The sequence below is a fragment of the Humulus lupulus genome, chromosome 4 (genome assembly GCF_963169125.1).
Source record: "Humulus lupulus chromosome 4, drHumLupu1.1, whole genome shotgun sequence".
Taxonomy (NCBI): domain Eukaryota; kingdom Viridiplantae; phylum Streptophyta; class Magnoliopsida; order Rosales; family Cannabaceae; genus Humulus; species Humulus lupulus.
The window spans coordinates 17655657-17675329 of NC_084796.1; the positions used below are offsets into that span (position 1 = coordinate 17655657).

The 19673-nt window shown below is 36.6% G+C and overlaps 2 protein-coding genes across 6 annotated transcripts; both read left to right on the plus strand.

The window, feature by feature from the left end:
- The first annotated feature begins 3320 nt into the window (after window positions 1-3320).
- LOC133830079 (uncharacterized) lies at window positions 3321-13430 on the plus strand. Of its 3 annotated transcripts, XM_062259985.1 has the most exons (28): window positions 3321-3489; window positions 3620-3815; window positions 3948-4066; window positions 4228-4344; window positions 4585-4731; window positions 4885-5256; window positions 5359-5516; window positions 6286-6407; window positions 6501-6592; window positions 6890-7115; window positions 7262-7322; window positions 7419-7567; window positions 7686-7756; window positions 7836-8009; window positions 8696-8767; window positions 8892-8993; window positions 9082-9171; window positions 9369-9444; window positions 9538-9631; window positions 9744-9813; window positions 9958-10137; window positions 10369-10491; window positions 10586-10669; window positions 11460-11644; window positions 11789-11927; window positions 12013-12072; window positions 12464-12568; window positions 12655-13430. In XM_062259985.1, the coding sequence occupies exons 1-28, from the start codon at window positions 3394-3396 to the stop codon at window positions 12766-12768; spliced, it is 3594 nt and encodes a 1197-aa protein (XP_062115969.1). In that variant the 5' UTR covers window positions 3321-3393; the 3' UTR covers window positions 12769-13430. The 3 variants fall into 3 exon arrangements, with proteins under 3 accessions (XP_062115969.1, XP_062115968.1, XP_062115970.1); XM_062259984.1 differs by having other exon boundaries at window positions 4885-5516; XM_062259986.1 differs by lacking the exons at window positions 3321-3489; window positions 3620-3815; window positions 3948-4066 and having other exon boundaries at window positions 4553-4731; window positions 4885-5516.
- A 155-nt stretch (window positions 13431-13585) lies between these two features.
- Window positions 13586-18120, plus strand: LOC133830080 (uncharacterized). Of its 3 annotated transcripts, none has more exons than XM_062259988.1 (3): window positions 13586-15103; window positions 15205-16852; window positions 16940-17095. In XM_062259988.1, exons 1-2 carry the CDS (start codon window positions 14548-14550, stop codon window positions 16803-16805), a joined length of 2157 nt encoding a protein of 718 aa, XP_062115972.1. In that variant the 5' UTR covers window positions 13586-14547; the 3' UTR covers window positions 16806-16852; window positions 16940-17095. The 3 variants fall into 3 exon arrangements, with proteins under 3 accessions (XP_062115972.1, XP_062115974.1, XP_062115973.1); XM_062259990.1 differs by lacking the exon at window positions 13586-15103 and adding an exon at window positions 17563-18120 and having other exon boundaries at window positions 16686-16852; window positions 16940-17461; XM_062259989.1 differs by lacking the exon at window positions 13586-15103 and adding an exon at window positions 17563-18120 and having other exon boundaries at window positions 16843-17461.
- The last annotated feature ends 1553 nt before the right edge of the window (window positions 18121-19673 follow it).

Here is a 19673-nt window from a genome sequence, read left to right on the forward strand (position 1 = left end):
ATATTTAATAAACGTTTCACTAATATTATGTTAAGTAAAAAAGAATAGTAAATAGTTAGAAAGTAGCATAAATTGTTTGACAATGATTTCTTTCTACTTTCTAACAAATGAATATCTTCAAAAATAAAAGAACGGAAGAAAATACAAATTAAATACATTTATTTTTAAAAAGATTTAAATATGCATACTTTATAAAAAATAATATAATATGTTTACATTTAATTTTTTTTCCTAATTTTACATCACCAAACAAAATATTTGATAGTTATCATAATCTTCATCCATCATGCTTTTTTTCATCTTTCTTCCTTAAAAGAAATTAAAGAAATTATAATGTGTAAATCTATATCTACATGTTTATATTTATATAAAGGAAAGCTTAAAAAAATGATCTCTGAAATTGCTTTAAATCAGTCTATCTATAATCTTATTTTTTCTCATTTTTTTATTCAAAGGAGATGATATGACACTCTAAAATTACTCTAAATCAGTTTATCTATTTTTATTTTATTTTATTATTTTTATTAATTTTTTCTAAAAAATATATTTTTATTAAAAATATATATAATAATTTATATTTCTATAAAGGAGAACAAAAAAAATGACGTGACACTCTGAAATTGCTCGCAATCAATCTATCTATTTTCTTATTTTTTTATTCAAAAGAGATGATATGACACTCTAAAATTACTCTAAACCAGTCTATCTATTTTTCTATTTGTTCTCATTTTTTATTAATTTTTTCTAAAAAATATATTTTTATTCTACTTTTTTAATATATATAATAATAGTAATAAGTTCTATTTTATTTTATTTTAGTTTCTAAATATATATCTTTATATAATAATAAATTAATTACTATTAACTTTATTTTATTTTGTTTAAACTATAACACAATTATATAAAATAAAATATAATTTGACTTACTCTATTTTAGTCAAATATTATTTTCGAAAATTTAATACTAACTCTTTGTTCGATAAAATTGTAATAATTTATTTTGCTGTTAATATATGGTCAAAATAAGTAATTGACCAAAATACATGTGGTTTTAATCTATCTTTATATTTTTTATTTTTAATGTTTTGACAAAACTCGAGGTTCAAAAGTTAATTTTAAAAAATAAAAGGTCCAAACAGGTAATCAGCTAAAATAGAAAGTTCAAAATAGTGTGGTTCAAATAATATATATTCATATTTTTAACGTTTTGATAAAACACGAGGTTCAAAAGTTAAATTTTTAAAAATAAAACCATGCAAATTGTATAATAGTAATAAATACATAAATAAAAGTACACATATATCAAACTATTTAGAATTTATTTTTGATAATTTAATTATTTTTAATACACTAAACACAATCATTAAAAAATAAAATAATGAGATGAAAACGTGCTCACGTATTTATATAAGAAGCATGTTGTATATATAGCGTGAAAATGACTCTTTATCACACAATATCTCCCAAAAAATTTAAATATATATTTTTTAAACATTATAAAGATCTGCAGTTATGTTTTCTAGTTATAGTATATTTTTGTGTCCTAATAATGAGTGATATTATGGAAAAAAAATGAGGTTTTGAATAGATTGAATTTTTTTTCCTAATAAAGCAAGTATAACCTTAAAAAGATATTATTCCATAATATGAGGTTCTTAGGGTGTGATTGGTAGTTGCTTTGGAAATGATTTTATGATTTTGAAAACTCAAAATTTGTGGGACCTACCAAAATATCTGATTGGTATATTGTTTTTGAAAAATATATCCTAATCAGAATTCTAATTTTGTGTTATAATTTAGAAAACAACGATTTTACGTTTTCTCTGTTTTGTGATTTTTTCCCAAAAACCTAAAATCAAAATCAGGATTTGTTTGTTCTCTCTACTCCTATCCTCTGTATTATTGCTTGAATTTTTATTTTTTTTGCCAATTTTTATGACTTGAGTATATTCTCACTAGTAATAAGATGTTTATGGAACATTTTATGACATTTAGGATGCCCAATTCAAAAATAAGTTGTGCTGGTATTTTTATAGATGATAATGCAATATTGTTATGAATTTAATCAATAACTATTATTAAATTTTAATTTATCAATATAATTAAATTTTACTTAATTAAATCTATTGATAAATCAAAATTTAATATTATACAACCTATGTATATAAAATATATAAAATTAAAATAATATTCAGATTCAGCTGTTCGAATCACGTATTCAGTTTCTGTTATATTTTCAAATTTAATACCAATGACTGATTAATTTTTTAAAACTAAAAAATAGTTCACTGACATTGAACCAATCACATTTTCAGAAACATGATTTTAGTCACTAAATTCAAATTTTCATTTCAGAATATCACTTTTAAAAAATACAGTTTTCTAATCGTGAATTAAACAGACTCTTAATAATTCTTAATTCCAAATTTGTAATCTTATTAAAAAAAATTATTCCTCCAAATTTTTATATAAATAAAAAAATGTAATTTTCTAAAAAAAGTTATAATTATATTTTTTTAACCTAACTCATATGAAGAAAAAAAATTCAAAGCCTGCTCTCCTTTGACTTCAGCTTTAAGATCGCTCTATATGTTGTTAATAAAATAAATCGTAAAGTGGATAATAATAAACTTTGAATTTATTTATTTTTCTTTAAATTTCCATTATAAACGGCAAACTAAAATAATTTATTTTTGTTTTTTATTCAATGTTTATTCGTACTTTTTATTTGATTGAATATGGATTATTAAGAAAACTATTGTTTCTTCTATCCAAAAAAATCCACATGCTGAAAATAAGACAGTTGACTTTTTTTCTTTAATCTTTCTAAATTATTTTAATTGTCCAAAAATGGGAAAATATAATATAAAAAAAAAAAGAGAGCTCACAAGTAGAAAGGTGAGAGCGTTCGCATCATAGTTTTACCACTTCTTAGTTCTTACTCAACAAGTGTGAACACAAGAGTCAAAGTACAGAAGAAACAAACAACACGTAAACAATAAAAAGACAGACGCTGATTAATAATTACGAGCTAAACTCAAGCGTATGTTAGAAAAACACAGAAGAAACTAGTTAAACTACGCCAACAACCTCATCGAAATGCGCCGCTTCTCAGTTGTAAAATTAAGCCTTTTGGTTGGTGGCATCGAAATTCCGTGCACCAACCACAAGACAAAGTAGAAATAAAAAGTTTATGTTTTTATCTTATTTTTTTAAATTAATTTAAAAATAAACAATAAAAAAGGTGAAAGCAATTTAAGAAAATAAAAAATGATTTTTTGGGGGCTTTGTATTGATATATCTTCGTTCACTGAAGAAAATAATAATAAAAAAAGAAATAAAAAGGGGAAAAAAAGGAAGACCAGAACAACCAGAAGAGAGAGAGCCAGAGCCATGGTTTCAACGAGGCGAAGTGGATCTCTCACTGGTAACAATAGCAAAAGATCTCCGCCGTCCGATGATAAACCGCCATCGCCGAAGCGTCAAAAGGTGTCACCAAGAAAGGAATCAATTTTATAGTTCTTTTTGAGAGTTCTTGAAGTGTGGGTTTTTATTTTTGGGGTATTCTATGGTGGAGATTTTGAGCTTTTTAGGGTTTTGATTCTGTTTTCTTTTGCAGGTTGAGAATGGTGGAGGTTCGGACAAGTCGATGCCGGCGGCGGAGAATTCAAAGGAAGTTTCCACGCCGACTCCACCGCCAGCTGATCCCGGTGAATGTGGTTCCGGCGATGCTCCGATTGCCGAAGATGCCGTTACTTCCGGGAAGAACGAGGTTGCGTCTGAGGCCGTAGCTGTGTCAACTCCGATCGCGGAAGGTAGTTGTTTTGTTCCTTATTTTATTTTTCACGAAGAAGATCTATACGCATGAGCTATGTTATTATAGTTGATTATTTTGGGTAAATTTCGGGTCTTAGTTTGAAAATTTTGCATTATTGGTTGGCTTCAAGGGACTTCCCCTGTGGTGGATAAGCCGAGAAGTGGCGGCCTTTTTGAGTTTTATCAGAAGCGAAACTTAAGTTTCGACCCACTCGCCCCGTGGTGCAGGCTTTTGTCTCAGTCTGGGCAGGTTATTACTACTTATACTTCTGAGTTTTTACTTCTTTTTCTTTTTCGATACAGTATACTTGCAGTCATATAATAAATTTAAAGCTAAGCAGTGATTTTGAACATGGGTTTTGCTTGTTGTCCGTTTTATTGAACGTAAAGAGTGTTTTTGTTTGGCTTCAGAATCATAACATCCCTATCTTGGGGACGAGTTTCACTATTGGTGCAAACAGAACCTGCAATTATCTTTTGAACGACCAGTCTGTCAGTGGCGTTTTCTGCAAGATCAGGCGCACACAGGTATTCCCTGAAAGCGTTTTCAACAGTTTTTTGCGGCATTGATAGCTTGGGGCCACATACAAACACTAGCTCGCAGATTCGTTTCTCGGTAGCGAGAGTTTTTTTTCTTTTTTTAAAAATAAAATGGAGAGGGGTTTTGGAAATGTCTACTTGGGTGTTTGTTTATTACTTTTCATTTTCAAGTTGAACTTCGTAAATGTACATGCAGTATGACCACTCATTCTTTCTGGACATGATCAGCGTGAGAGCAATGCTATTGCGGTTCTAGAAAATATGGGAAGCAAGGGATCGGTGCAGGTGAATGGGACAACAGTCAAGAAAAATTCGAGCCATGAGCTTAGCTCGGGTGATGAGGTGGTGCTTGGATTTCTAGGGAACCACGCTTATGTATCCTTCCAGGACCCTTAATTTGTAGTATTTTATTTTAGCCTTAAAACATCAATTATATCTCTTTTGCACTCTGTTGTCGTAGTTTTCAATTACATATCCATATTTATGAGTGTCATACTTGTGTAATTTCCTTAATATTCCTTTCCATAGATTTTTCAGCAAATTATGACAGATGTTGCCGTTAAGGGTATGGAAGCTCAGAGTGGTGTTGGAAAACTTTTGCACATGGAAAGGCGGACAGGAGACCCTTCGGCTGTGGCTGGGGCTTCCATACTGGCATCTCTCTCAAGCCTGAGACAGGATTTATCGCGATGGAAGTCTCCAGCTCACTCCACTGGTAAAATTCATCCAGGTTCTGAGGTTCCTACTCATTCTGTTGTTCATGATGGCACAGAAATTGAGCTTGAAGGTCTGGAAGGCAATTCGACCCCGGATTTAGGAAGTGAAAAAGCTGAGGATATTGGAGCAATCGACAAGATGCCCCCAGAATTCAATCCAGACTCTGGCACAGAAGCAGGCAATGTAAAACTCTCTGGGATGACTGATTTGATAAGGCCTTTATTGAGGATGTTTGCTGGATCACCTAGTTGTAAACTGAAATTGAGCAAAGGTATCTGTAAACAGGTCTTGGAAGAAGGAAACGAGGGGGCGAGGGATTCACAGCCAGCGTCATTATGTGGCATGTCTCTTCGATGTGCTGTATTTAAAGAAGATATTCGTGCTGGGATTCTTGATGGCAAAAATATTGACGTCTCGTTTGATAATTTTCCATACTATTTGAGGTAGAATTCTATTTCATCTCCCCTCCCACAATTTTCTTCTTCGTGTCTATTTTTCAGTCAAAGTAATTTTTTTTTAAAGTAGTATATTTCAGTCAAGATTTTTTTTAATGGTAGCTTATTTCAGTCAAGTAAATTACTAATGTTTTGTGACATTTTGAATTTACCTGTGGGGTTATTTCCATGTATATTTATGAAGTTTTTTTTTTGGGTATAACATTTCAAAACAATACAGAGCACTTGTTTCAAGTATGTGTTAGTTTTAAGAAGTTGCACCTTGATTCTGGGACTTGTGCATTTATTTAACACGATTTCCCCTGGGAAATAAGCTGTCATTACTCGAGATCTGTATTGATTAAGGACACTAATTACTATGCTCCGGGTGGCAGGGTTAGATGTTTGAAATAGCTTTCAGTTTAGTTTGTTTCAGCTACCATATGATTTATGAACCCATGTTAACATTACTCTGACATGGTTAGATGTTTGAAATAGCTTTGATTTTAGTTTGTTTCAGCTAGCCCATGCTAACATAGCTCTGACTTGGTTATTAGTACTACGTGTGTATGCTGATGTAATATGTGATATCAAATCTTAAAAAATTCCTGATTGTTGCTGAAATTGTTTTGTTCTTTATAGCCTTTGCTAATTTTTTTTCTAATCTTTGTATTTCCTTTTTTATTTATTGCTACGTTTTGTGTTGCTTTATTTCCTATTTCCAGTGTTTAAAGGCTCTTTAGTAAATATGTATGGTGTTTTATGTTCTTATTTGCAGTGAGAATACGAAAAATGTGCTGATTGCAGCTTCATTTATACACCTGAAACATAGAGAACATGCAAAGTACACATCACAGCTTAGTACTGTGAACCCACGAATATTGCTTTCTGGTCCTGCAGGTTAGTCTGATTCACTGTTTCTAATCATAGGTTCATAATGTTGATGCTTTTTGCGTTCCATGACCATTATAAGTTGTGTTTTATTATGATCAGGGTCTGAAATATACCAGGAGATGCTAGCTAAGGCCCTTGCAAATTATTTTGGTGCTAAGTTGCTAATCTTCGACAGCCACTCATTTTTGGCCGTAAGACAAACTGCACTTTCTTGATTATGGAGTTTAGCAGTTTCAAATTTGTGTCTCAAACTTAGTAGCCACTGCTACTATCTAATTGGATCTGTCGTATTAAGAACCAACAAACTATTATTATATTTTACATTTTATTTTCATTATTGCGTTTTTTTGTCAGTCATATTCAGAGCCAATCAATTATTCTTATATTACATCTTTTCATTATTGCTATTATTTTTTTGTGTACTTGTTTTCTGGTCAGAGATAATAGAGGCTGATAAGCTGGAGTTATTAATAACAAATGTGATGTAGGGTTTATCATCTAAGGAAGCTGAGCTGCTAAAGGACGGAGTTATTGCAGAAAAATCCTACACCTGTACCAAACAAAACCTTGTACCCACTGACCCTAAGGCCCCAGACCAGTCAACTAGTGAAGCAGAAACACCAAGCTCTTCAAATGGACTAGAATCTCAAACAAAGATAGAGTCTGATACTTTGCCCTCTTCCTCTGGGGCATTCAAAAATATATTTAAAATAGGTAGAACACTTTAACTTGTCCTTGGAATGGTCTTTTGCTGTAGGCTTTTGTCTGCTCTCTCTTTTGTTTTATACTTGTTGTTGTTGGACTTTTTCTTTCCCTTCCCCAAAGTTTTGGTATGACTTCAATATTTATGAATTATGCAGGTGATAGGGTGAGATACAATGGTGCAGCTTCTGGCTTGTATGCTGCAGGATCTTCCTCAAGGTACACTCTTTAAAAGATTAATTTTTTTCCCTTGGTTCCTATTGTTTTAGGAAATGTTTCACCTGCTGATTTTGTTATCATTGTTACTAATATCAGGGGCCCGCCTAATGGAACGCGTGGAAAGATTATGTTACTTTTTGAAGGCAATCCTTTGTCAAAAATTGGTGTGAGGTTTGATAAACCCATACCTGATGGCGTTGATCTTGGGGGTATCTGTGAAGTTGGCCATGGATTCTTCTGTAATGGTATGGCTTGATCTTATTACTGGTATTTTCATTAAATTAGCTCTGTGACTTGGTTTTGCGCTCCTTTATGCAATTACACATGCATACTGATGTTCTCATGACTAACTCCTCTCTGTAGCTGCTGATCTTCGTTTAGAAAACACGGGTGTCGAAGAGTTGGACAAATTACTTATTAACACATTGTTCAAGGTAGCCTTTAGTTTTCTCAATTTTTTATGTGTTCCTCGAATTCTTTAGTGCTTATTGATGTAATATAATCTTCTTCCAGGCAGTACAGAGTGAGAGCAGAAATTCTCCTTTCATATTGTTCATGAAGGATGCAGAGAAGTCTCTTGTTGGGAATTCAGATTCATATGCCTCATTTAAAAGCAAGCTGGATAGGCTTTCTGATAATGTCATTGTAATTGGTTCCCATACTCAAACAGACAATCGAAAGGAAAAGGTATTCTATCAGTTTTGATATTATCGCGTCTGCTATTAACAGAATGAAACTATGGAAGCAGATTTAATATTTACCACATGATCAGTGGCAGAGCCAGCTTCTTTTTGCGGTGAGCAAAATAGAGGAAAACAATTTAATTGGGGAGTAGTGAATATAATAACAAAACTAACATTGAAAAAATGAAAATACAACTATTATTACGTTTACAATTTTTAAATTAAAAATAACAAAACTTATATCTCCGCCCCTGACCATGATCAAATAATTTATAGTTTCTAGATTAGTTTACTCCTCTTTGGTGATTATTCCTGGAGGCAGGTATCATGCACCTCTTTCTAAAAGCTGGAGTTGATGTTTTTCTTGGAGACAATTCTGAAGCAGATTTGATATTATCAATGATCGGACTCTATAGTTTCTTTCTAGATCAGAAATGTCTTCCCAACAATTCCTCTTGAGTGTCTATTCATGGAGACAGGTTTAGGCCTGTCTACAAAATTGGGGTTGATATTTTTAAGGCCTGACTAGAGTTGAGAGGATTAATGCAAAATTCTGAAACCTATTTGTTAAGAAGACAAAGTTGGAGTTTGAGAAACCTATAATGATTAAGCCTTTATTTTCTGCTCATTTTCTTTAGTTTGTTCTTGGAGTTTCACGGGCTTTTTGTTTCGTGTTAAATACTGTTCCAGTCGCATCCTGGTGGTCTGCTCTTCACAAAGTTTGGCAGCAACCAAACAGCTCTGCTTGACTTGGCATTTCCGGTAATGTTTTTAGCTTTTAAAGTCGTTTATTTCTGTAATCTTGTGTCTGGTATTTTTTATTTGGTTGTTGTTGTTGTTGTCGGGTATCTTTTCTTTTGGTGTTAATAATTGTTCATTTTCACAGGATAGTTTTGGAAGATTACATGACCGAGGGAAGGAAGTTCCCAAGGCTACAAAACACCTGACTAAACTTTTCCCGAATAAAGTTACCATTCATTTGCCTCAGGTTTGTATAGCTTTAAATGTTTAAGTGTCAAGTTTATATTTTTAGGTTCTCACAATGGATGGGTTATGACACATGTTGGTAATTGCAGGATGAGGCTCTACTTGTTTCATGGAAGCAACAACTGGATCGAGATGCCGAAACCCTTAAAATGAAAGGAAATCTCAATCACTTGCGCACTGTGAGACCTTTTCTCTTGCTCAAATATTGTTGGATTTATTTATTTGGGAAAGAAGGGGGTGTGTGGTGTGGTAGGGGAGGAGATAGACTGTTGGGGGAAGTTGTATAACAAACACACTGGCATTGTTTAATTTACTGGTTAGAAAGCAAATATTATGGAAATAATAATTAATAGTTACAGTTGAATTTTGTGTCTAGGTGTTGAGCCGGGGTGGAGTGGAATGTGAAGGACTTGAGACACTATGCATCAAAGACCAGACACTCACAAATGAAAGTGAGTATTTTTTGAAAATTCTAGATCTTGAATTCTGTTGATTTGCTCACTTTTTCCCTGCTAATCTTTTGTAAATTTCGTCATATATTTCAGGTGCAGAAAAAGTAGTTGGATGGGCACTAAGCCATCATTTAATGCAGAATCCTGAAGCTGATGCAGATGCAAAACTTGTTTTGTCTAGTGAGAGGTAATTGATAGCATATTTTGTGATGTCATCTATGGTAGCAGTTATAGCTGAAATATTAGCAAGTGTATGATTACTACGACACAGTTGTAATTCAATGTTGTGATTCTGGCAGCATCCAATATGGGATTGGAATACTACAGGCCATTCAAAATGAGTCCAAGAGCTTGAAGAAATCTCTTAAGGTGATAATTATTAGATTTTACATTTTTTTAGTTTTTAAAATTGTTTATATTTTTATTCTGTGCGACAGCTAGTTTCAGAAATAAATGATCAGATATGAAGGTGCATTTGCCATTTCTGAAACTGATTATTTTGGCTTAAATTAGGATGTTGTGACAGAGAATGAGTTTGAGAAAAGGCTTTTGGCTGATGTTATTCCACCAAGTGATATTGGAGTGACTTTTGATGATATTGGAGCTCTTGAAAATGTCAAGGATACGTTGAAGGAACTGGTGATGCTTCCTTTGCAAAGGCCTGAACTTTTCTGCAAGGGGCAATTGACAAAGGTTGGAATGCATATTAATACATGGAAATGCTTACTAATATGTAGTTGAGTGTGAAGGATTTCTTATTTGTCCAGTATGAAACACTGACTGAGATTGGTTGCATTTAGTTGTTTGATGCGTACCCTAGAGTACAGTTAATTTATTTTGGTGCTGAAGTTGGCATGTGTCGTATGACTTTTCCTCCTTGTTCATTTTTTTTTTTTTATTTTTATTTTCCCTCTCTTTTTGCAGCCTTGCAAGGGGATACTACTATTTGGCCCCCCTGGAACTGGTAAGACGATGCTTGCAAAGGCTGTGGCTACAGAAGCTGGTGCAAATTTTATCAACATATCCATGTCTAGCATAACATCTAAGGTTTGTTAATTCTGTTAAATATTTTTGATTATTCAATCTTTGTATTGATTGCATTGCATAACATCTAATCTGGCATTGTCCTCTCTTAATGCAGTGGTTTGGTGAGGGTGAAAAGTACGTGAAAGCTGTTTTCTCACTTGCTAGTAAAATTGCCCCCAGTGTTGTATTTGTTGATGAAGTAAGTTTCTATGGAACCTTATTGACGAATATGTGTGTATGTGTACATATTTATGTATGCTTTGATATATATATACTAGATACCAGCAACGTGCATATCACGTTTGCTTCGTTTTTAATTTTAGAATTTATTAATTATTTTTATTAAATTTATATTAATGTCATATAAATTTTGAAATAAATATTCTATTTTAATTAAATAATTTATTTATTTTTGTTTAAATTTATGTGTGTTTTATTTTTTGAATTTGGGAGTGACAACAAAATATTATATATTATATGTTTAATGTAATATTAAATATTATACGAGGATTTTAAATTTAAGTTTCTTGCTAGTTTTTTTTTTTAAATAATTTGTTGCTAATTCACAATAGATTATATTATATGTTTATTATGATTTTATTATAATAAGTGAGTTTAAGTTTAATTAAATTTTATTTAAGTTATAAAATTATGATTTTATTATTTTTAAATAATTATCATTATAAAATATTTCAAAAATATCTTATTTTAATTTGTTTAATTATTTATTATTTTTAAATAATTATCATTGTAAAATATCTCAAAAATATCATATTTTAATTTTTTATTTTATTTTATTTATGTTTAAGGGTTTACAAACTACCGTTAAATATAAAAATATTCCGTTAAAGTTAACATTAAAAAAATTAAAAACAAATAAAACTAAGAATTTCTGTTATCTACGCACTTATTATATAGAAGAGATATATATATATATATATATTTGAGTAATCCATATTATACTGAATCCTTTCTTTGGGTTTTTATAGGTTGACAGCATGTTGGGTCGAAGAGAAAATCCGGGGGAGCATGAAGCGATGCGTAAGATGAAAAATGAATTCATGGTAAACTGGGATGGCTTACGAACAAAAGATACAGAGAGGGTTCTGGTGCTTGCTGCAACAAATAGGCCCTTTGATCTTGACGAGGCTGTCATCCGAAGGCTGCCGCGTAGGTAGGACATTGTGTCTAGACTAAATATGTGTGCAATTATTTATAAATGTATTTGCTTTTGTTTATGTGCTTTTATCTGGCGTCAATAACTACTCATCCCACAACTATTTTAAAAATAGTCCTGATAATTTTCTATCTTCTTCAGATTGATGGTAAATTTGCCAGATGCTCCTAATAGAGCAAAGATATTAAAAGTAATCCTGGCAAAAGAGGACTTATCTCCTGGTGTTGATTTTGATGCAATTGCAAGTATGACTGATGGATATTCAGGAAGCGATCTCAAGGTTACATATGTTACTTTGTTATTTTAATTTGGCCTTTTTTTCTACAGACACGTTGAGTGACTATATTAAGGTTCACATGTTGCAGAATCTATGTGTAGCTGCTGCACACCGTCCAATTAAAGAGATTTTGGAAAAAGAGAAAAAGGTACGTGTCATTCAACAAAAAATTGACCGTTAGTGCAAATTTGGTACTTTCTACCCAACACAAACTTTTCCAAATTACCTTGAGGGATGAATGAGCAACCATCTAATTTCGTAGCCTTAATGAATTGAAAAACAATTAGACCTTAATAAATGAAGATTTTTGTTGTGTTGTGAGCTGCTCAATGGCAATGTTGAAATCGTTTCACCTTTTCTTTTTTAGATAAAAAAATTGCCTGCTAAATTATACTCTGTTCAAAAAATAAATAATAAACACAATCACATGATTTCTCTTATGCTTCATCGTTTTTAGGTTGGAAATCTAAGAAGTTTCATCATATTAAATAGTCTGATAGGCTTTTCTACTTTTTTCTGATGTGTTAAACCAATTACAGGAGAGGGCTGCAGCTCTTGCAGAAGGCAAACCTTCACCAGCTTTGAGTGGCTGTGCTGATATACGTTCTCTAAATTTAGAGGACTTTAAATACGCCCACGAACGGGTAAGATAAGAATCATTTTGTACTTTCATTGTAGAAATCAACTCTGTTTTCCTTCATTGTAATGTTTTCTATATCTTGGTTGTCAGGTATGCGCTAGTGTTTCGTCGGAGTCTGTAAACATGACGGAGCTTTTGCAGTGGAATGAACTCTATGGTGAAGGGGGTTCCAGAAGAAAGAAGGCTCTCAGCTATTTCATGTGAAGACCCCCTTATGTACAAATGTTCTTTCCTTTCCCTCTCTTCCATCTTCTTCGCATTTCCTTCCCTTTTTCTCTTCTCTCCATTTCATAAATTATGTAGACTTCTCCGTTGAGCTCGCGTCAGTAAATTTTCCCCCATCTTTGGGTTTGATGGAGAACCATTTTGCCTGTAAAATGAGACAAGACACATGATAAAGGTCTATGTTTAGTTGTCTTGTCCTTTAGTTATTAGGGTGGCGGTATAAAAGAGGTGAAGCCTTGAAAAGAAAAGAAAAAAGGGTTTGCATTTTGGCTTTGGTGCTGGGTTCGTGTTTTGTTTCTCTCTCCACTCCCATCTCTCCCATCTATTATCCTCTTGCTGCCATTGCCAACAACATAAGCTCATGCCCTCCTTTATAAAATCTAGGCTGATCATTTCAAACATTAGAGAAAAAAACAATGACGCTGTGCATATATTGTCATCTGTTTTTTCTTCTGGGGTATGCGTGAAATTGAAGAACAATAAGCAAGTGACCCTCCCTGACTCTTATTTATCATTTTTGAGTGTATGTATATGCATACATGTATATTAGAGGCGGATTCTGTAGCTTATTTGGCTCTCTCTCTCTCTCTTGCTCTTAACTTTTTTTTCTTGGTAATTGAAGTAAGCCTAGTTTTTATTCATTTTTGGTCACAACTCACAAGTCTCTCTCTCTAACTTGCACTCTAACTCACACTCCAGTCTCTAATAGATTATACACGTTTACACTATAACGACAAAATGCTAACAACCTGATACTGTATCATGTTTAAGGGAATGATAAATCATACTATATTATCAAATATGGCCAGAATGTTATAGGCTGCAATTTGAATTCTTTTTATTCAAGTCTTTGTTTGGCTACTATATGCCTAAAAAACTTCTTGATGCAAACTCCTCCGGGTTAGCTACTATTTTGTATTCTATCAAAATGAGTTGTTCAACTTCAAGGCCTATGTGATTGATGAATTCTAATGTCTTATTGAAATGATGTAGAGGAGAAACTTAGTGTTGGGGCAACAATTTGTCTTTCTATATATGGAGGTAAAGACCCGACAACGTTTGGCGACTTGCTTATTCTCCGGTGATGAAATCTGCCTTTGACTCGTCGGGATTTCCTGCAAGAAAGACACTCCGATGCTTAAGTCAGTTCAAAGTTCGATCCCTTCTTCCCCTTAAAATCTCATATTTATAGGATGAAATATACAAAACAGTTAGTTGGTTCAAGTGGACCCTGAAAAGGAGGAAGGAGAACAACTAAATTTTCCTCCAAAAATACCAACTTTTAAAATGTCTCGCTCAAAGGTCAGAAGCGCGGATTGCCTCTGACCTACAGCTTCTGCCTTCGGATCATTCCTGTGTATAAACGCTTCGTTTTGAATATTTGATAAATGAGGCAAGTGTTTTCGGGCCGAGCATTTTGGGCCCAACAGATGCCCCCTGGCCCAAGCTTCGGACAAGTGTGGCATGTTAATCTGTTAGAATCTTGGGCCGACTCTTCAATACCAAAAGGTTCGGCTAAAGCCGTCATTCTCCGTAAACCGAGGCAATCCGTAGGTACATGATTACTTGATTACCTGACAAGTTATACTTAATGCGTACACAATTATCGAGTAAAATGTTTGGCTCAAAATTTCACCTCTCATTTAAGTAGTTTCTGTTTCAAAATAATTCTCATTCAGATTCCCAAACTTTGTTCCATCTTCCAGAGAGAAGCTTCAAAGAAACCCTAGAGATTTTCTTCAGCTCAAACCTTTGATAATGTCTTCTCGTTCATCTCCTGATCCTACGGATCGCGATGGATACAAAAATGCGTTCGAACGCATGCGTAAATCGTTCGACATTCCAGATAATGTCACGGTGAGGATGCTCTCGGAGGCCGAACTTCGAGAATGGCGATTTAAGGACGTAGTGAAGCGTACTGAGATAGTCATGAGCTTGAGACACATCGAATGGCTCCGTTTCCCTCTCCCAGCTCTGCTTGTTCAGATAATTTCAAACTCCGGGGCTCACATTTCGCAATTTCTCCCAAATGCCATTCAGTCTATAGTCGGGGCTCAAATGATAGGGAGCCTTAGGAATGTCAATATCCAATCGGACGACATTTATGCATGCTTCACCAAGTCTACGAACAAGGTGATAGAGGGAAAGCCTTGGAAAACTTTCTACCTCTCTCCCAAAAAGGATCGGACAATCTTCACCGATTTCGATAGCTCCCATCGAAATTGGGATAAATACTTCTTTGCTGTTGGAGGAGCATGGTACCCTGAGTACGTGCCTCAGGAAATTTTTCCTCTGGCCAGGGTGTTTATAAAAGGTGAGTCATGTTTTTCAGTAAATTTAATGTGAATTAATCATATCTGGATGATTGTCGAGTAGTTTAACTTTCTGAACTGCTGCTTCGGTTTTTCGTACCAGATTTTTCTTGGCCTCAGGTCAGCATGAGTTCTGAGCGACATAGCAAGCTGACAGAGAAATGGCTCCTTCATGAATCTAAGGAGAATGCCATTAGCATCAGGGGTGTACTGAACTCCTACTGTATGCAGATTATGACTCGGCTTTGCTTCGTGGATCGAGTCGATCCTGGAGCTGTGCGGGTTAGATCGCAGAAGGGTGATATGACCCTAGGCAAGATTACTGCAGCATGCGCGAAGCAGCTGGGAGCTTTCCTGAAGAAATCTCCTCATACTCCTTCAACTCTGTCACTGACGAAAGCCGAGTTCGAAAGGGCGTGCACCGAAACCTTCGCTGCGTGTGCCAAGCGTCAAGGGGTCCCAGAGGGTAAAAAGAAGGAGGGTTCTGGCCTGGCTGCAGAGTCTTCCCCTGACAAATCCGGCTTATCGCGCAGGTCTTCTCGCATCCAAGGGCGGTCGTCCACGCCTTCTGACGCTCTGCAAATTAAGCCTCTTCAGCAAGTGCCTTTGCCTACAGACGCCTTGGGAAAAAGAAAGGAGCGTGAGGAGTCCTCTTCCGAAGATTTGGACAACGGGAAGTGCATTTCGACGAAGCTTCGGATCCCGAAAGGCTCTGCCCCCACTCCTCAAGGATCTGCTCTAGCAATCCCCAAACTTTCCCCCGGTAAATTACCAACAGGTCAGGCCCTCTCGTTGTGCAAAAAGCCACGGGGATTTGCCCCTGTTGGGCATTTACCTGGGGCATCTTCTGTTACTCCTGTAGTTGGATCCTTCTTGGCAGCGGGCTCAGAAGGGGTGGCTCATGTAGAGGGTGCTTCCTCTTCTCCTTCCAAATTACCAGGAGAGGCGACTGGAGATGGAGTGCAGGATGGCTTACCGATGGAGGTGAAGTCGTCTGCTATCTGCGCGAAGCTGTCAGAGGCATTGACCTCTGCTTCTGATTTAGCTGAAGGGTTTGCCGTTGGCCATAAACGTGGCTCAGAGGGGAGACGCCCTTCCTCTGCCTCTCGTAAAAACAAGCTTCTAGAGGATGCCTTCGGGGAGGGTTTTGAATCTGCGGATATCATTCCTCTGCCAGTTGAGGCAAGTAAGGTCGTTGAGCCCGAAACTATCCCTGGGGGCCAGGAATCAGGGGCTGTCAAAGTAACAAGTGTTGACAGTCTTGGTGTTGACGTCTCTTCATTGCTACCTACCGCTTCTGAGTTTCATCCAGGAGATGTCACTGCTGTGTCCCCGAAGGGTACTAACTCTTTTGAATCTCCTAGCGCTTTCTTGGAGCTGCTCATGTCTTCTGCCATGCAGACGCCAGTGTACCTCCCTAGTGATTTGGGTGAGGATGATAGCTTGTTTGTACGCCCTTTGAAGACATATTCTTCTGGCACGGGGACAGTTGCGTTGGCGTCTGATAGCATTATGGTATCGACGTTAGCAGAAGGTGAGAAGCCAGTTTCCCCTGTTGCTTCTGCGGCTGCATCTGCAGGAGGAGAAGCAAGTGACAGAACAGGAGTAATGTCGGAATATGGCCCTTCTGCGTCTAACGAAGTTATGGAGGAAATGCTACGTATAAGCAGACCCCATCTACCTACGGAGCAATCGGATCTTTAAGTGGACAAGGCGATTTGTTGCAGCAAGTATCAGACCATATCTGGATGGTAAGTTAATTAAAAAATTAGGCTCTTTTTGCATTTCATTATATGTGTGTAATGTTATTTGTAATGGGCATAATCGATTTGTCACAGAGCTATGTATGTGCTTCGGCTGCAAGGCGAGAGTATGCGGCGGCTATGCAGAATGGAGCCAAACTGGCAGAGCAGATGGCGAAATTAGAAGAGGAGCGGTCAGGGAGAAAGATGGCTGAGGCGAATCGAGATGTGCTGGTGGAGGCCATCAAGAGGTTAGAAACAGAGTTGGCAGAGGCGAAAAAGAGGGTGTCCGCCACGGAGGAGAAGCTGGTAAGCACTGTCGGGCTTGAAGTAGAGCGAGACAAACTGAAAGCTGACTTGGTGGATATGACCAATAAGTGGATGGAGAAAAGCCAATTCTGCGTTCAACATGAAGCCCGCATGGAGAAGCTTAGCAGTATGATGAGCGACCTTGAAGAAGATATTGTGTCGTTGCAGACTGATAAGGAGACCTTAGAGAAGGAGAAAAAAGAGCTGGAGCAAAGGGCGAACAGTCTTGAGTCCAGCGCAGCGGAGGCCAAGAAGCAGAAGTTGGAGGCTGATCTCCTCTTAGGGAAGAAGTTGAAAGAAGCAGAAGAGGTATGTGACTCTTCTTTTGTTATTGATGCATTAGAAAGTTAATGGGCCCATAAAACACGTGTGTTGATTCCGTGATGGTTTTTTTGTTTTTGTTTTTGCAGAGGGCAGCAGAGGCAGCTGTTGAAGCCACTAGGCAGCGTATTCGAGATCGAGAGATCACCGAACGCAAGCTTGCGAGAGTGGCTGAGGTAGATACCGCCAAGTATCTGGATTTGGCATTACGTAATAAGAAGCAAACCCCAGAGGAGAAATGGGCAAAACTGGAGATGTATTGTAAGAACGTTGATGTAAAGATAGGAGAGTATGACGTCGACAAGTATTTGAACGAGCTTGGGGATTTGCAGATTTCTTATCCGCCGTGTCATCTGGAGAAGTTGAAGCTGAGGGGCGATACGCTGGGATCGATGTATAATGCCAACATGGAAGCCGTTGAAGATACTGTTGCCAACGTGGCTTCTGATAAAAAAGCATCAGGTTCTGCCTCTATAGCTGAGGGCAAGTCAGAGGGTGAAAGAGGTGCCGTAGAATGAACGACTCACTTTTGTTTTGTTAACTTTTGTCATTAACTTCTATATATAAATTCTTTGGGCTCTTCAGGCCGTTAGTTTGTAATTGATTGTAATAGAACACATTGTTAATACAAGTAGAACTTTGTTTCCTGTTAGTTGTCTTGGTGTGTGTACTGTATGGGTTTGTTGTCGTTTAGGGCTTAATTGAACGCGTGATGACAGGTGTATGTCGTATGATGTACTTGGATCAGAAGCTTCATAGATCCTTTAGGCCTTTGCGTGCGAAATACAGCGAAAGATTATAAAGATGGTGGGAGAGGATGCCCAGTTAAGTGTTGTATGATTGATCCATCTTTGTGTTTTGGTGATGGGTTGGGGCTGACAACATTGTCGTTGCAGGTGAGCACCGTGAGTGGACGAAAGTTCCCTTTTTGAGGAGAATCTTTGACAACCCACAGTGGCTTTACTCAACGTGGGCGATGGAAGAGCTTATCAGAAGCGGCATCCCGTACTATATATCGTGTGAACGCTATGGGTTAGGTTATCCGAAGCTAGAGAGTGCGATGGCAGAGTACATGCGTCGTATTGAGTGGGATTAATTATGGGCAAGAAAATAGATCAATTATAAAATCAGGAGTGAAAATCAATCAATGTAATATAACTTATAAATAACAACTTCTGATTTATTGCTATTTTTGAGTATACATTGCCTTTTGATTCATGCTTAGCATCTGTCAATTTAAGTTACTATACAAATATTGAGAGAGGAATTGAGTAAATATGTGTGCCCGTACTTAGCATCCGTCAATTTAAGTTGCTGTGATAGGTGTGTCTTACTACTGCGATGTTGCCATTATTGCTGGGTGGCGGACCTTCTTACGCACGTGGAGTTGTTGTAGTGGTCTTGTTCGGGACTGGTCCGACCCCCGGGGATGGAAATTTTCCCATTAGGGTAGAGGGATTGATGTGATCCAGACTGAACGCGAAGGACAAAGCGTAGAGCAGGGCATCGAAGCAGATGCAAAGAGGTGAGGGTTGTGAGGCAGGTATCTTTCCAATGCACCCATACCGTATAGTGTGGTGGGGGTCGTTTGGGCTGTCACACATCCTCTCAGAGGCACCCATTGTGCAGGATATGGGTGCGACTGCGGGAAAAGTTCCTCCCAGCCTTGGATTGCCAAACCAGTTGGTGTCATCGGTGGGGGATCCGAAGCATGACAGCAGATGGTTCTGCTGTGATAGTCAGGGCAGATTAGACTGCAGGAGGTGGTCCTCTTATACGGGTAAGAGGGTAGGGTTTGCAGTGCACCTCCGTTGGACGGCCAGATCGGTGTAGTCAGGGCAGATTAGACTGCAAAATGGTTGGCCGTAGTTTCCTGTGAGTTTAGTCAAGTCAGATTAGAATGTGGTATAAAACCCAGTGAAACGTGCATGCAGAAGCGATAGGATCTTGCACGCAGACTGTGTGTAGTGGCCTTGTTGCCACGAACTGTTGAGATTCAGCCTGGTTCCAACGTGTGGGGCGTGATCCTCGCTATATTTCATCATTGCTCTTTGTCTATTGAATTGTAGGTGTATGTTTTGAGATCAAAGACATACGGTGTATTGCCAGGGGGTGTTGGCAACTTCAAACATTAGATGATTGTTTATTTATAGTCATTGTGGTAGGTGGTGTTTGAGTACACGTGAATAATGCTACAAAG

What these genes read in the sequence shown, in the direction of transcription:
- LOC133830079 (XM_062259984.1), top strand. Translation starts at nt 3,394, where the DNA reads ATGGTTTCAACGAGGCGAAGTGGATCTCTCACTGGTAACAATAGCAAA. An exon ending in TTACCATTCATTTGCCTCAG is followed by an intron (nt 8,994 to 9,081) that starts GTTTGTATAGCT and finishes TGGTAATTGCAG; the next exon opens with GATGAGGCTCTACTTGTTTC. An exon ending in ATTCAGGAAGCGATCTCAAG is followed by an intron (nt 11,928 to 12,012) that starts GTTACATATGTT and finishes CACATGTTGCAG; the next exon opens with AATCTATGTGTAGCTGCTGC.
- LOC133830080 (XM_062259988.1), top strand. Translation starts at nt 14,548, where the DNA reads ATGTCTTCTCGTTCATCTCCTGATCCTACGGATCGCGATGGATACAAA. An exon ending in GGCCAGGGTGTTTATAAAAG is followed by an intron (nt 15,104 to 15,204) that starts GTGAGTCATGTT and finishes TTTTCGTACCAG; the next exon opens with ATTTTTCTTGGCCTCAGGTC.